The sequence below is a fragment of the Eumetopias jubatus genome, unplaced genomic scaffold (genome assembly GCF_037043125.1).
Source record: "Eumetopias jubatus isolate StellerSeaLion01/CBP00866 unplaced genomic scaffold, mEumJub1_p1.0 scaffold_5, whole genome shotgun sequence".
In the NCBI taxonomy this organism is placed as follows: Eukaryota; Metazoa; Chordata; class Mammalia; order Carnivora; family Otariidae; genus Eumetopias; species Eumetopias jubatus.
In genome coordinates, this window is record NW_028274811.1 from 32343989 (window position 1) to 32361342 (window position 17354).

The 17354-nt window shown below is 45.0% G+C and overlaps 1 protein-coding gene across 1 annotated transcript in view; it reads right to left on the reverse strand.

The window, feature by feature from the left end:
- Nucleotides 1–17354, reverse strand: part of SIL1 (SIL1 nucleotide exchange factor) — a 211409-nt gene that overhangs the window by 161806 nt on the left and 32249 nt on the right. Inside the window, exon 2 of the mRNA XM_028103714.1 lies at nt 539–653. Within this exon, the coding sequence (XP_027959515.1) occupies nt 539–613 (75 nt within the window). The 5' untranslated portion in view covers nt 614–653. The remainder of the gene's footprint in view (nt 1–538; nt 654–17354) is intronic.

The window sequence follows — 17354 nt, forward strand, 5'->3', positions numbered from 1 at the left end:
GCACAAGGAAGACAGGAGTAGAAGAAGCAGAATCTTACTTGGTGCTCAAGACACAGGCAACCAGCTCTTGGGGAGAATCCTGACCTTCCCAATTCTGCCACAAACTAGCTGAATGATCGTGGCCAAGTTACTTAATGTCTCTGAGCCTCGAGATCCTTCTCAAAATAAGGATAATAACTGTAGTTGTCTACTTTGTAGGGTTGTTGAGGGGATTAAATGAGAATACACATAAAGCACTTAATAAACCACTTGGTACATGGTAAATTCATCATTACTGATATTATTATTGTATCATCATCATCATCATATTTTCTCCAAAGGGAAACTATACTATGAGCTTTAAACAGAGGCCAGAGGAGTAAGGTGTGGGGTTGGTGCGGGGCGGGGAGGTTGGAGAAGTACCCATATACCCTGATCCAGTGCTGCCCACATTCCTGTAAGAAAAATAAAAGCTCACCCTACTCCCACAGAAGCCTTGATGGCATGGAGGCTTTCTTGGACCTTACAGGGATTCTTCTATTTGTGCTAAGATATTTACCGGGTTCTGATGACTGAGGCAGAAGGTGAAGCAGGAAGCCATCAGAAGCCCAAGCAGCATTCCCAGAAGAGCCATCCTAGAAGGGGGCAGGTCCTGGAGAGCCACAGATACAGACCTGAGGAAAATAAAAAAGAAAACAGAAGGTCAACAGGAATCTGGTGCCTGATCCCCCAGCACTGTGATTCCCAAGATGTCACTTGTTCAATGGATAACAGACATTTTCCGCATAGAGGTATCAAAGGTCTTCTACCACAGGATAAGACCTAAAGGAAGCCAGGGCGCCTGGGTGGCTCAGTTGTTAAGCATCTGCCTTCGGCTCAGGTCATGATCCCAGGGTCCTGGGATCAAGCCCCACATTGGGCTCCCTGCTCCGCAGGAAGCCTGCTTCTCCCTCTCCCACTCCCCCTGCTTGTGTTCCCTCTCTCACTGTGTCTCTCTCTGTCAAATAAATAAAATCTTAAAAAAAAAAAAAAATAGATCTAAAGGAAGCCTCCATCTCCCATAAGTTCAGTCACTCATGGGCAGATATGCCTTGGTTGGTAGCATAGAGCCAAGGAGGACTCTTACATGAGATACAACGGCTGTGGTTCCTTCCTTCCTCATTATCAACTTGTCAGGTTGTACAGGGTGGTATTGGCTATGACAGTGAGAGAAAGAAACTAACCAATTTATTTGTGTGTGAACACACCTGAGCCCAACTCCTCATAAGCCTTCATTATCATTCACTTCTAAACCATGCTCACTGTTATACCTGAAGAAAGATGCCATCAGTATCCCAACAACCAGCAAAGTTCAATATTCCCAAGCCACAAAGCCTTACACATCGCTTTTCAAATGGCCAAACAATTTTGGGAGGCCAGGGGAGGGCCTGAAGCACAGGCCTTAGTACCTGTGAAAATTAAAAAAGGATAAAAGGATATCCCATGTTCATGGATTAGTGACTTAATATTGTTAAGACGACAATACTACCCAAGGCAATACGCAGATTCAATGCAATCTCTATCAAAATACCAATGCTGTTACAGAAGTGGAGAAACCCATCCTAAAATACATATGGAATTTCAAGGGACCCAGAGCAGCTAAAAAGATCTTGGAAAAAAAGAACAAAGTTAGAAGACTTGTATTTCCTGATTTCAAAACTTACTACAAAGCTACAGTTATCACAACAGTATGGTACAGCCTTAAGGACAGACATAAGGACCAATGGAATAGAATTGAGGACCCAGAAATAATCATGTATGGTCAACTTATTTTCAACAAGGGTGCCAATACCACTCCATGGGGAAAAAAGAGTCTCTTCAACCAACTGTTCTGAGACAAGTAAATAGCCACATGCAAAAGATGAGATGGACTCTTCCCTTACACCACATACAAAACTTAATTCAAAACAGATCAAAGACCAGGGCACCTGGGTGGCTCAGTCGTTAAGCATCTGCCTTTGGCTCAGGTCATGATCCCAGGGTCCTGGGATCGAGCCCCACATCGGGCTCCCTGCTTGGCGGGAAGCCTGCTTCTCCCTCTCCCACTCCTGCTGCTTGTGTTCCCTCTCTCGCTCTCTGTCGAATAAATAAACAAAATCTTTTAAAAATAAATAAATAAAAGACCTAAATTTAAGAGCTAAACTTTTAGGAAAAAAAAAACATATAGAAAATCTTCGTAACCTTAGATTTGGCAGTAATTTCCTAAAAAGGACACCAAAACCACAGGTGATTTAAAAAAATAGGTAAATTGAGCTCCATAGATATTTTAGAACTTTTGTGCCTCAAAAGACATTATCAAGAGAGTGAAAAGACAACCAACAAAATGGGAGAAAATACTTGCAAATCACCTATCTGTTAAGGTTTAATAACCAGAATATATCAACAACTCCTGCAACTCAACAACAAAAAAACAAGCAACCCAAATTAAAAACAGGCAAAGGACTTGAACGGACATTTCTCTAAAGAAGATAGACAAATGCCAATAGGGACATGAAAATATTCTCAACATCATTAATCATTAAGGAAATGCAAATCAAAGCCACACTGATTTACTACTTCACATCCACTATGATGGCTGTAATTTTTTTAAAAAAGGAAAATAACCTATATTAACAAGGATGCAGACAAACTGGAACCCTTATACATTGCCGGTGGGAATGTAAAATGCTGTGGAACAAAGTTTAGCAGTCCCTCAAAAAGCAAAACACAGAATTACCTTATGATCCAGTAATTCCACCCCTAGGTATTTATTCCACACAACAGACCTGAAAACAGTGACTCAAACAGATAGTTCCATGTGAATGTTCATAGCAGCATTATTCACAATAGCCAAAAGGTGGGAATAACCCCAATACCCATCAACAGAGTTTTTTAAATGTTGTATATACATACAATGGAATATTATTTAGTCATAAAAAGAATGAAATTCTGATACATGATTCAACATGAATCAACCTTGAAAACGTTATATGCCAAGTGAAATAAGCTAGACACAAAAGAAAAGATATTGCTATGAATCTACTTAAATGAATTCTCTTCAGCAGGCAAATTCAGAGAGACAGAAAGTAGATTACAGGTTACCAAGGGGAGTTACTACTTAATGGGTTTCTTAGTGAAACAATTTTGGTCAGTACACTAGAGCGGCAGTCAAGATAACTTAATCCAAATTGCTGAATCACTATATATACTATATACCTGAAACTAATATTACACTCTATGTTCACTAACTGGAATTTAAATAAAAACGTTAAAAAAAAAAGAGCAAGAAACACATGTACTTTAAAAAAATTGGCAAATAGTCTAGAAAGAAGGGCAAAAATAGAAACAAAATGAAACAAGCGAAACATTTTTAAGAAGCCTTAGAAAAAGTCAGGACATGTCAGCATTAGTCCAGACCCTTATAAAAGGCTTGTGCGTTGGTCACTCGGCCCTAATATACCTTACTAGGCAGTTTACTCAATAGAGGCTTAACTGTGTTCGTTATAGGGGAACATCTCTGAAGAGTATGGTATTTACCTTTTCTCTTTGCTCTTCCTGCCATACTCCACATTCCACCACAGGAAATTGGTCCTATAACAGGACTGCAGTGAGACCCAAAGCCCTGTCTGAACCCATTCTCAGAAGTTATTACCCCCTTGCCCAGCCCACACCTTCTCAGAGGCAGACGGAAACTTTCCCTAAGGACATCTGGAGCCATAAAGGAAAACAGCCCTGCTGGACCGGCACTGTGCTAAAAAAGCATAGCCAAATGGAAAAGCAAAGGCTTGGACACTAAAAATAGCTGCTACACTCACCCAGCAGCAAAAGCCTTTGCTTTCTGCCAGCTTCTCCCCTCTTTTTTCGTCGACAAAATGGAACGGCTGAGTGCCACATGAGCTTTCCCCAGCAGCTTGGCTCCCTGGGGCACCAACACACTGAAAGGCAGGGAGTGAGTTCACCGCACAGCATTAGTTCTAGACAGGTGCCTGACCGTGCCTGGCTGTGTTGGGGGTGAGTGAGCAGGCTGGGTGAGGATGAACAAGGAGCAGAAGCTTCCACATCAGGAGTGAACAGGTTGGGAAGGACCAGGGAGATGGGTCCCAAGAACATACAATGTTCCCTGGAGATTCCTATAATGCCCCATACCTTTCTTAATCCGCAGCCTTGCCCGTGGGAAAAAGGAGAGTCAAAAATGGGAGTGGGGTGCATTATTGGGAAACATACCGTAAGAGAAAACAAAGCCTGTCCCCAAAGCAACAGGTTTCCATTCCCTGCATGAAGAGTGTTCATGTGTCCACGGATGGACACACACACACAGTTAAACACTCCCTTCTCACAGCCAGGGAAAAGCAGTGGAATTGATGCTGGGGAAAAAGATGAGGAGGAAGAGATAAATGAGAATGAATTAGTCAAGGGCAAAGAAGACAAATGAGCAGGAGGAGAAAATACAGAAGAGACTGAGGCAAAAGAGGTTGGGAGCAGCTGATCCACACACAGCAGCTTCCCCACCTCCCAGAGTGGGAAGCAGAGTGGGGGGTGCGAGAGAAATAGCAGCTCCCACAGGGCTCCCAGCCGCCTCCGTCTCCCGCACGCGTGCACGCACGCACGCGCGCGCGCACACACACACACACACACACACACACACACACCCTCAGAAGCATTTTATGCCAATACTAAGGATGAGCGATCGATTCGTAAATAGATCCTTCATCTCCCCCCAATAGTTCCACATGGACTGTACACCTGACCTATTTATTGCCTCCATATATTTCTCTATGAAACACAGACAGAGAGAACATGTTGCAGGGAGGAGGTGCCAGGGGACAGAGCTAGGAGAAGTGAGGCTGGGAGAAAGGAATGAGACAGTTTCCCAAGCTTTGCAGGGGTACCCTAACAGCATGGGGAATGGTGTCCTGCGTCCTGCTAAGGCCTGGCCTGCAGCCATGTCAACCTGGGCTTGGACCTTATTCAAGTAGCAGCAGGTGGAGACCATGCAGACACAGTTTTCTCTGGGCTTTATGCTCAAAGTGGGGTGAGCAGGGTGGGGGTGGGAAGAGGGAAAGGGGAAGTGGCACAAAGCTATGTTTTACCAGGACTGCTCACAACACAACCAGGGACTTGGCCAGCAACAGCAGCAGCAAGAGAAAACCTTGTTACACTGACGTAAGTAAAGCCAAAGTCATGGCATCCCTTTGAGATACAGTTGGCACACTCGGCCTGAGGTCAGTGCCCTTCCCAAACCCTACTTGCCACCCACTAACCCTGGATTTGCCTCATCACCTGCCCCTACACACACTATAGAACAAATCTTCCCATCATCCTTGGCTCTTACTGGAGCACAGAGCAACATCTTTACATTTACAGTCTTCTTCTGACTTAAACCACCACCACTCGGTCTGGGAAAGGAAATATATTTCAATGTTCTACCAGTAACTCTTTCCTTAGGTATCCTTGGGCTTTGGGACAAAAAGATAATTAGGACTTGAAATGCCCATTTTTTTCTCCTATCAAAACTGGCCATCTGTAGGCTGCACCTCTACTTAAATAGAGGTTGGATGCTCTCAGCAATCTGTATTTTCAGCTTCCTGTATTGTGCAGCTTACAGGAGCAGGTGTTTGGAGCATGGGTGGGACGAGGCCTTTGGACTCACCAGCCCTTGCCTTTCTTGATGCCTCATGTCCTCTATTCCATTCAGACAGAACTGGGGTAAAGGACTAGGCCCTGGATAAAAAATAAATAAAAATTTTAAAAAACCATCATCCCATAACTTTTATCTTCTCTAAAGGCAGGAAAACAAAAGAATGGGATGAGGATGGCAAAGTGGGACTGCTGGATCTCTGAAAGCTTCTTACATGGCTGGCTGGCCCCACGGACAGTGGCTGCTCTTATCCCAGGGCCAGAGCACAAGGAGAACAGGAAAAGGTCACAAGTGTCCTGGGCAGACAGGAGCACCTCAGCAAGCTACCTGGGAGCACTCTGAACTCCATCTCAGAAAATGCTCACACTCTTAACCTACAGCGTATATCCATGTATTTGTTTCCCCAAATCTAGAAGTGAAAGGACAAGAATTCCCACTTCCATCTTAAAAGAAGGGAACTTGAGCAAAGAGATAAAAACATTGGATAGAAAGTATGGTACATGAAGTTAGCATCAGAATGACCTAAGGCCAGTTCTTAGCTCTGTCAATTCCTAGCTATGTGATTTTGAACACAACTGTACTAGGCCTCAGTTTCTCCATCTGTAAAATGGGCATAATAAGAGCTCCCACTTCAAAGAGTGTTAGGGAGGATTAAATAAATATATGGAAAGTGCATAATAAAGCATCTGGCACGTACTTCTCATTAGAGTAGGGATGATGACTAGCTCTTCGACCCACAGGCCATCAGGGCCAGGCCAGGCACCCTGGAACCACTCTCCAGAGCTCTGCCTTCTGCAGGATCAACACATTCTTTAGCTGACCCTATACCTCAAATTTTAGGACAAAAGCTTTTTGTTGGGTATCTACTCCCAGGAGGTGAAGGAAACAGATGTTATGGGACAACTCCCCCCACCAGCTGAAAATGGAGAGACGAAAGCCAGTTTTCTGTTGAGCACCTAGGCAGACCCAGCACACTCAGTGCGCTTCCCAGCATACGAGGGTCCAGAGAGCCAGGCCACCATCGTGTAGAACTGCCGGCTGCAGGAACAGCTGTGAAACAAACTTCTGCTTTCCAGACTGAAGGTTAGAGGATGAGCTCTTCCTACAGACACACATTCATTACTATTTATGGGCTGCACAAACTCATACACACACACACACACACACACACACACACAGTCACTCACCTCTACACAAACAGAAACTTGCTGCCTAATTTGAGCAAATATGAAGCTAAAGAAACAATGCAAAAAGGACACTAAAAGGACAGCCTTGACAAGAGAAAACAATGTGTAAAGGCGTAGGAAAAGAAATGGATTTTTAAAGAAAAATTTAAAGGACAAGAGAAATAAGTTTGGAACAGTCAGGCAAACAGGCTCTTTCCCCCTAAGACATAAACTAAACAGAAAGTCAGGAGGTAAACAGCAATTAAATCCAAAGAGCCTTTGGACAGCAAAAGAAAAGTGGCTTCCAATCCCAGCCCAGCCTGGGTAACTGGCTGGGAGGCTGGACAGGGAACATCCTTAACCACTGACCATTTGTGTAATGGGGACAAGAGCAGTCCCCAGTATTGAAGCCATGCCTAGGGCCAAGTAAATGGAGACTGCTTTCAACAGACCCAAGGTACCCATGAAAGAAAGTGATTAGAGGAGGCTGTTGAAGGAAGAAGGTTCACAAGAGACCTAAGCTTCTGCCTCAACAAAAAGCTGCAAAGCCAAAATCCATTTGTACAGCCTTCAAAAGAGAGCCCATTCCAGCAGCAATGTAAGGACAGGTGCTGGTCCCGCCAAAGAGCATATGGAGCCAAGAAGGACTCCAGAAACCCAGCAGGGACCGGAGCAACATGGGGTGGGATGAAAGGGGAAGGAAGCATTCCTGACCCCTTCTCAATACTCTGTACTCCAAAAGGTGAGGGACATGACCAATTCCATCCCTATTTTAGTAGGGAAGAAAACAGATCTTCAAGAAGGTAGCTAAGCATATTAGCAAAAAACTACAATCTCACAGACAAAAGACAATGGCTCCAGCTAAAAGAAATCAAGTGACAAGCAAAAAAGAGAGCAAAAGCAAAAGGGACAAAGCAAATAGGAGCCCAGCCTGGCCCTCTTCAGACCTATGCTATTCAACCACAGCCTTCAATAAATCTGAATGCTAGAAGGGAATTTAAGATTCAATCTTCATTTGCACTGCTAAAGATCTAAAAGACATAGCAGGCACTCACTCACTACATAAAGAATAACCAGGGGACGCCCGGGTGGCTCAGTCAGTTAGGCTCAGGTCATCATCCCAGGGTGCTGTGATCCAGTACCACATCGGGCTCCTTGCTCTGCGGGGAGCCTGCTTCTCCCTCTGCCTGCCACTCCCCCTGCTTGTGCTCTCTCTGACAAATAAATAAATAAAATCTTAAAAAAAAAAAATAACCAGGGTTCAATGCCTTTAGGTCTGAAGCTTGTCAGTAGATCCAGGAAGGCTCTGGCAACTTCACACCTATCAAAGACAAAGAGGTAGAGAAAGGCTAGAGCAGGGTCAGAACTTTGATGCCATTACCACAGAGAATAATAAGCAAAGCAACAAGAATAGAGTTCCTGTCTTATGGAGAAAACCAGAGAGAAAGGAACAATGAGCAAGAATAATCTTCAAGTCATGGCTGGAGTTTAGGAAAAGAAAGAGAAGCAAGCAAGGCTATCAAACAAGGAACGGCAACAATAGTGCAGAATCAAAGAGGCCAACAGAGGAGAGAACCCTGAGAAAATCAAGTTATAGGCAACAACGTCAAGAGATCAATCAGAATGAGGATGAAAAAAGCCACTGGATTTGGTGATGAGGCAGCCAGATGGGCCCTGCAAGAGAGGGCACACGTGAGAAGAAATAGAGGCACATAAGTAGAATCCTCTGAAAGCTTGAGTGAGTCCACTGAAGTTTGGAGATTTGGGGCCACTTCTCTAAATCCAATTTTTTCAATATTATCACTCAAGTCTTAATGATAACAGAGAAAAAACTGACTCCAATGGTCAGGTCCTACAGACGGATCCTCCAATGCCATACAAAGGCTTCTACGGTGGTGTAGAACTACCCTTCCAACACACCTGTCCTCGGGATAGTGACAGACACAGTCACACCTACAAAAGGGGGGGGGGGCAGGGAAGCAAAGCTTCAAGAACAAACTCCCATTAGACACAACTCTACCTTCTCTGAGCTCTCAGCCATGCCTCAGACTGCTCAGAAGCTTTAGTCCTTGCACTTTATAATATGAGATGGAGAGAAATACCCCAATGACACCAAAACCCCTAGGAATCAAGTGCACTATCTGGGCCACCCACAGGAAAATAAATTCTGTCTCATAGTAGTTATAGTGAACATTTATAAAGCGCTTGCTATGTTCCAAGCAAAGTTCTAAGCTCATTCACTCTTCTCAACAACTCTCTGACAGCATTCTAATATGCTTCTCATTCAGCCCATGAAGGGACTGAAATTCAGAAGGGTTAAATAACTTGCCCGAGTTCATGCAGCCAGAGAGTGGTAGTCAAGAATCAAAGCCAGTTGGCCCAGAACCCATCCTCTTTCCACAGGCCATGCTGTCTTTCCAGTGGTCTATGAATCAGCCACAGAAACTGGACTAATTTTACTTATTCTACAAGTGTGAATACAAAGGCACACATTTTTGTGTCAGGAGAGAAATTTTTAAATGAGCCTACTGGGGCCCTCTTGTGGAAAGACCCACTGCTACCATGTCCAAGCTTCTCTCTCTCTCTCTCTCTCTCTCTCTCTCTCTCTCACACACACACACACACACACACACACACACACGTACATTTTGATTGGTGAATGCCCTTAGCACAGCCCAGCCCACAAATGAGGCACAGACATTCAAGAGGAAGAACACCCTGGACTCAAATTGCAGCCAGATCACTGGCACTCTGTGTGGCTTGACTCCTTGACCTCCCATTATATAGGGTTCCCAACTGAACCCGAAGGACAAATATCGTTGCTCTCCAAGCCCAAGCACTCCCCTCATATATACCCAACTGTCTGGCAAGAACTCAGCAGAGGGCAGGGGCAACTATCTTGGCCCAGATGATATCCAAGTTCATTTCCAACTAGTTTATGACCATGTGATCACCTGGAGAACCCTGAGGACAGGGTTACCTCTTCACAGCAGAAGACAACGGAGCCCCAAAACATGAGGCTCATTTGCCTAAGCACACCAGTAAGTGACCAGGTGAGTTAGGGAAACATCCCCGGCCAGCTCAGTGTACTTTCCCGTAGGCCCCAGATTACAAGCTCTCAGCAGAGCACGGGCAAGGAGGCCTACACCTTATACTTGCTCCCTGACCCTGCCTGAGGTCCTAAGAGTGATGGGCCTGTGTCTGATAAAAGCAAGGGGTACTAGAAGCTCTACTCTACTTCATCTCCACTCCGGTGTGATGAAAAGAATGTGGGCTCTGGATTTCGACCCAAGTCTCCTAGACTAGCTGTAGGACTCTGGGCTAGCTGTTTAACCTCTCCAGGTTTCAACCCCGTCATCTACCAAAGGACTTGAGAGTAACCACTTTACTTCGCAGAATGGTTGTCAGTATTAAGTGAGATGTTAGGAAGCATAGAGCACAGTGCCTGACACAAAATGAGGGCTCAGGAAGCTTGTAATGCTCATTAACAACCATTCTGAGAGAAAATTCTGAGCCAAGGACAGGATAAACAAAAGCAGTGAGAGCTTCATTCTCTTACAGAATTATCTTGTGTTCTGACAGCCAAGTCTCTCCTTGGAACTCAGCTTCCCTGAGCCACAGGCCTGCCTACACATCTGGACTACACTCTAGGTAGCTACACAGCCATTTCCACAGAAACCTCAGCATTGCTGGCTGGCTCTGCATCAATGCCCCCTAAAGAAATGACTGAGAATGGCCACTTCAGGGGGCACCTGGGGGGCTCAGTCGGTTAAGCGTCTGCCTTCGGCTCAGGTCATGATCCCAGGGTCCTGGGATGGAGCCCCACATCGAGCAGGGAGCCTGCTTCTCCCTCTCCCTCTGCCTGCCGCTTTCTGTCAAATAAATAAATAAAATCTTAAAAAAAAAAAAAAAAAGAATGGTCACTTCCTGGTGACTCAGACCTGTCTCCAAACTCCAAGGGGGCAATAGGGAGGGCAGGAATAGCCGGGACAAATTCAGCAGACCTAGACTGCTTGGACCACCCTAGATAGGGTGAGCTGGCGTCCAGAAAGTAAGGCGCCACATCCTCCGTCTTCCCTCCCCTCTAAAACAATAAATGGATCTCCTGACAGTAGGCACAATGGGTTTTCTCTATAGCCCGCTCCCAAAGAATACCAGGGACTTTGACGCACTCATCCACATAAAACCTGGGGCAGAATCTGAGTTCATCTTTCCTTTCCCCTGCTGCCTCCAAGCTTCCAGAGAAGGTCAGGTCCTCATAGTGAAATGATGATAGGAAGGAAGGTAGAACTTCCAGTCCATAGCTCCAAATGGACCATCACAAATCAACAAGTACACCAACCCTTATTCTGTGCTAGCCACTCTGGCACTTTGGAGTATAAGCATTCAGCATTCACACTTTAAGAAAAAGGTACCTCACAAAGATATTTTACCATTAGCCTCAGTCTCCAGAGTACAGAGAGCACCATACTATAGAACAGAACATACAAAAGATACCATCACTGTCCTCAGGTGGTTGATGTCCCATCCACGATTAGTGGGTAACATGGCCTTCCACAAATGAGTTTCAGATGGTACAGTCATCAAAAAGAAAGCCCTCTTAAGAAATATGGCCCAAGAAAATGGATACTGTTCTAGGCAACTTGAGACACAAACTACAACTCTGAAATGATGAGAGGAGTAACAATTAGGTTCTTCCTTAAACTAATTCAGGAGCCCCAAGAAAATAGCATTAACTTACAGAAACAATTAGTGCAGCATGAGGACAGGTCACCAAGCATGGAACTCGCTACTATCATGTTGGCATTGACTATGTCTTCCAGGTAAATCAGCAACTGAAGCATCATATTTTATTTTTAACAGGCCTTAGAGTCCAAGACTATTTATAATCCCAGATCCTTAAAAACTTGAAAGAGGGATGAATTTTAAAATGTACACATTTACATATGTGGGCAGAAACACAAAAATCAGATGCCTCTCAACACAGCTCAGGGACCCATAACTCACGGCTTTCACAATCCCACCTAACACCCAAAGAAAATCCAGGCGCCTTCTCCAAGAGATGGTGGGAGGCTGGGTAGGTAGCCAAGAAACAAAGAAACCTAAACTCAGCACTTGGCAGGACCATTAAGGAGCAGAGGATTTTAAATGCATTGTTTCTGACTCTAAATATGTCTACATTTATTACCAATTTGGGATCAGAAACTACATTTAGTTCTACCGTGACCACGCACTAAAAATATTAAGCAGAGTATTGCCTAGGAAACAGCAGTCTTCCCTGCCGCGACAGCCCCATTTCAGAGCCGACTCTGCCATGGTCCCAGGGCTCCCCATCCTGGGCTTCACGAGCAGAAATGCCACTGTCTTGCCAAGGCCTCCCTTGTTTGCTTTTTAGAAGGCAATGATAGGAGCTGGGGCTAGGGACTACACAACCTCGTCATCCTAAGGCTGTTACAAGGCCAATGAAATCCCATTTCATAGGCCTGTAACAACTAAAACCCACCAGACTGGGAGCTCTGTTAAGGGTAGGGACAATTGTCCACTGCTGTATCCTCACTACTCATCACTGTGCCTGGCACTCAAAAATATCTGTTGATTGAATAAAATCAACAATCTACAAAGGGGGGCGCCTGGGTGGCTCAGCTGGTTAAGCGACTGCCTTCAGCTTAGGTCATGATCCTGGAGTCCCAGGATCGAGTCCCACATCGGGCTCCCTGCTCAGCGGGGAGTCTGCTTCTCCCTCTGACCCTCCCCCCTCTCATGCTCTCTCTCTAATAAATAAAATCTTTAGAAAAAAAAATCTAAAAAGGGGTCATCTGGGGGTTGCCCAGGTGGCTCAGTTGGTTAGGCTGCCTTTGGCTCAGGTCATGATCCCAGCATCCTGAGATCCAGCCCCACATTGGACACCCTGCTCAGCGAGGAGTCTGCTTCTCCCTCCCCCTGCTCTTGTGCTCTCGCTTGCTCGCTATCTCTCTCTCTCTCCCTTTCAAATAAATAAAATCTTTTTTTTTTAAATTTAAAAGGGGTCATCTGGGGTGCCTCGGTGGCTCCACTGGTTAGGTGTCGGACTTTGACTCAAGTCATTATCTCAGGGTCCTGGGATACAGCCCCGCATCCAGCTCCCTGCTCAGCAAGGAGTCACTTGTCCCTCTCCCTCTGCCCCTCCCTATGCTAGTGCATGCTCTCGCTCTCTCTCAAATAAATAAAATCTTTAAAGGGGGGTTCATCTGGAACAGCACAATGGAAAACAGTGTTGTCGTTAAAACAGGTGAAAAAAATTTTTAAATAGGTGAACATATGGACAGTGATGATACACAAAAACAGGTACATATTTTTGAGCAGAATCAGAACATAATAGCACACATATATGAATTACTACTTTGAAAAAAGAGTATGTGTGACCACCTCTATGATCAGATACAAAATTAGAATATGGGAAGCTATGCTCAATGGAGTGTTTCTTCCTGAAACATTAGCTATGTGAGAAAACATTTAAAATAAGTATTATTTTCGGGGTGCCTGGGTGGCTCAGTTGGTTAAGCGTCTGACTCTCAGTTTCAGCTCAGGTCATGATCTCATGGGTCATGAGACTGAGCCTGGTATCCAGCTCCACGCTCAGCGGGCAGTCTGCTTGAAGATTCTCGCCTTCTGCCCCTCCCCCACTTGTGTGTGTGCATGCACGCATGCGTGTACACACTCTCTCAAATCAACAAATCTTTAAAAAATAAATAAATAAATAAATATTATTTTCAACATAGAACCCACTCCCTTGTCTGTTGACTTGATCTGGTCCTTGGGATTGCTCAGAGGCCTTGCTCTTGTTTGGCAAGCCCAAGTACAGACCATCCATTCATCAGCCCAAAGAAAGAGTACAAGGGCAAACCTGCAATCTTAAAGTCCAACTTATCAACTTGACCCTGTTTGCCAGTGTACCTGCCAGTGTGCATCAATCAGTATGAATGGCTCACTAGACAGGTGGCCAAGATGGAGGTGTTAAAGACAAATAGAGTATGTAAAAGATGACCTGGCCCAGCGTCAAGGCCAGAGTTTCAAATAAGTACCATCATGCCACAGAGCCCAGGGCCTACTAGCCAGCAAAGTGACTGTTAAGAAAGGTAGCAGTATACCAATCCTTCCAAATATTTAAAAAAAAAAAAAAAACAAGAAAAGGGAACACTTCTGAACTCATTCTGAGTCCAGAATTTGGTGGCACCTGGGTGGCTCAGTCGTTAAGCGTCTGCCTTCAGCTCAGGTCATGGTCCCAGGGTCCTGGGATCAAGCCCCACATCGGGCTCCCTGCTCTGCAGGAAGCCTGCTTCTCCCTCTCCCACTCCCCCTGCTTGTGTTCTCTCTCTCGCTGTGTCTCTCTCTGTGTCAAATAAATAAACAAAATCTTAAAAAAAAAAAAAGGTTAAAACGGCAAATTTCATGGTATATATATTTTACCACACTGAAAAATAATTTAAGACTGCTCACAAGTTGGTAACTGCCGAAACTGGACAATGGGTATACGAGTACATTCATTACACTATTCTCTCTTCTAAAATTTAAAAAGCAAAAATGGTGTTTTCTGTACTTTTTCTGGTAACTATTTTTGGTCAAGGTAAAGAAGCCCCCTTCTAGTTCTAAAAAGCTATTTTTATCATGAATGGGTGTTATATTTTACCATGTGTGTTTTTTACATCTACTAAGATGAGCACACAGTTTTTTCCCTTTAGCCTATTATTATAGCAAATTTTGTGTGAAGATCTCCTAATGTGAAATCACCCTTGCATACCTGGGATAAGCCCAACTTAGTCAGATGATCATTTTTATACCCTGCTGGGTTTGATTTGCCATAGTTTGCTGGTCCTCCATGTACTCCCATAATTCTCTGTGCAGCCATCCTAAGACCCACCAAACTGTACTGTAAATATGAACTCCCTGAGGGCAAAGACTCCTTCCTCATCCACTGTTCCATCCTTAGCTAGTCCAAGGTCTAAGGCCACAGCAAGCACTTGATAAAAGTATGGCTGATAAATAACTAAATAAATGAAAAGACTAGGTGGAGAGATGAACAGGTGAGCGGATGAACACCTTAATCCAGAATACTGACATCCACCCAGGCAGGTGTGCAGAGCAGATTTTTCAGGCAGGGAGCCCTTGCAGGCATTCACCAACCACTCCATAGAGCTGTCTTCTCTATGGGCAGCTCAGTTTGTCTGCAGCCCTGTAAGCTGAACCCCAGTCCTAGATTCTCATCTCCCCATTTTCCCTCATTACCCAGTGAAGAACATTCCAAAGTTCAGTGCCTGCTTTCACCCAACAGGATGCAGCCCTCATTATATCAAAGCACACCCCAAAGGTTAGATCCTGGGCTGAGATTAAGGGGGAATGTGGTATTAGATTCAAGCTTAAAAGTGTTCCTCCCAATCTCAAAGTTTATTCCCAACAATCAAAATGGCCTCATCCCAACCCTGACTGGAAAAGCAAAAGCCCATCCCATTAACAATTCACTGCATCAGCAGCACAGAGGAGAGCAATCAGCAAGGGAAACAGCTGAATTATTTCAGCAGCTGTAAATTATGTGTTCTCTCTTCCTCTCCTCCTCCAAGTCCGTGCTCAACTGTGCCCCACGCCTCCACACCGAACTTGGGTTTGTCAAGTATCTACGTCAACTACAGTAACCAAACTTGAGTTCAAGAAGCAGTATTAAAAAGCACTAATTAACTGATATTTAAATAACTGTGTTTAATGTCAACAAAATCACACCTTAAACATCTCCTAGTCTATTAGTTACTTAATTAAATTCCTTAAAATCCTTGGACACTGGTACAGAGCACACTGCCTGGGGGGAGCTATTCCGAGGCCCTGGCCTTGGCAGGCTGTAGAAGAGGAGGGGCCCATACCCTGGGGAAGAAGTGCCAGGAGACCCAGTTTCCTTCTAGGGTCTCCTAATGAGGTGGCTTTTTTTCATAGCTCCACTGGTCTCCATAGGGGATCAAGAACATGACAAACACATTCTGAGCATGGAAAATAGCCAAACCAGGACACAGTTTATTTTTTAGTGTATTTAAAAATACACACATACACACACATAAACCCAAGAGAGGCACTTCTCCCATCTGGTATCTGCTCTTCTTAAGAGTGGTGCATCACAAGATATTCAAGCATGTGTACAAAGGGGATACAACAGGATTTGTGACAGCAGGTAGGGTCAGGGGGCTCTGCAAGATGCCACCAACCAAATCCCAGCCTGCCAGAAGTCATCAGCCTGCAACTGACAGGGGTATACTCAGCCAAGAGCGGCATCCTAGACTGGAGCGTGCAAGGGGACTCTAGGTTCCAGTGAATGAGCTTGTGATGGGGATGCCAATGGGACCACAGGAAGTCTCTCCCGCCACAGTAAGCTCCATGGGGACAACTTGCCAGCTAGCCTTATCATATAGCACCAGGTTTGTTAAAAGGGGGTGACATGCCAGCCACCTACCCAGGTAAACATATCTTAGAAACAGTTGGTCTCACAAGAGGCCTCAAGGCAGAGCACATTTGGTCAAGGATCAGTACTCATTTGGAGACCACCTTTGGGGCAGCAGGTGCTCTGAACCCAATTCCACTGGATGCTCACTTAAGAGCATCAAAGGTGTGAGCGATGCCAAGTAGCCCTCCCTTGCCCCACCCTTACAGCAGAAGCCCTAGTTCTTCCTAATTTCCTTACAAAACTACCACCTCACCTCCAGGTTGGCCTTACTTTTTTTGTCTCTGTTACTCAGGACCCTCCCTACACCTTCTTCAATTTTGCCTGAAGAGTCCGCCTTGCCACAGAGTAGGAGGCAATTCTTTCCAATTATTCCTTCCTATCTCTCACTGCTCAGGGATTCCTCTTGTGGCAGCTCTTCTTAAAACAGCCACTGCAGCCCCCGGTAATGCCAACAGAAAAAGCTTGGTTGATATTCCAGACTCTTACCCTGAAACGCAACCACTCCCATAAACAACTAGGCACAGCCCTGGGTTCAGAGAAGCCAGATGTTTGGGTTGCCACTCACAAAAATGTGGAGAGCATCCAGAAAAACAGAAAAGCACTAAGCCCACGCAGCCCAGACATGCTGTTCACTTACTACCTGCAGTTTCTCACCCACGCCAAATCCATTTCAACCTCAGATGATCAGTTAACAGCCCCACCAACCCAGAAAAATATTTTTACAAGACCTTGTTCACTCTCCCATATAGGAGAGCTACCAAAAGAGCAAGATTTTCTGCACCATGAAAAGCTGAAGGAATCCTTACCACCTACTAAGAAACATATATCCAGTTGCAACCACTTCCAACACATCCAACAAGCAGATTATTCATCCTTCAACACCTATGGATTGAGACCCGCTGCAACCCAGCCATGGGCCAAGTGCTAGAGATACAAAGGCTAAGTAAATCGAGGTCCTGCCCTCTGGGAGCCCTCGAGATGGGCAATGCAGATGCAGGAGTCCGTCAGTCACTATAGCAAGTACTGGGTTGAAAGAGCCCACACAGAGGTGGCTGGATGGCTCGGAGGAAGGAGAGAACAGATACCTTCATCG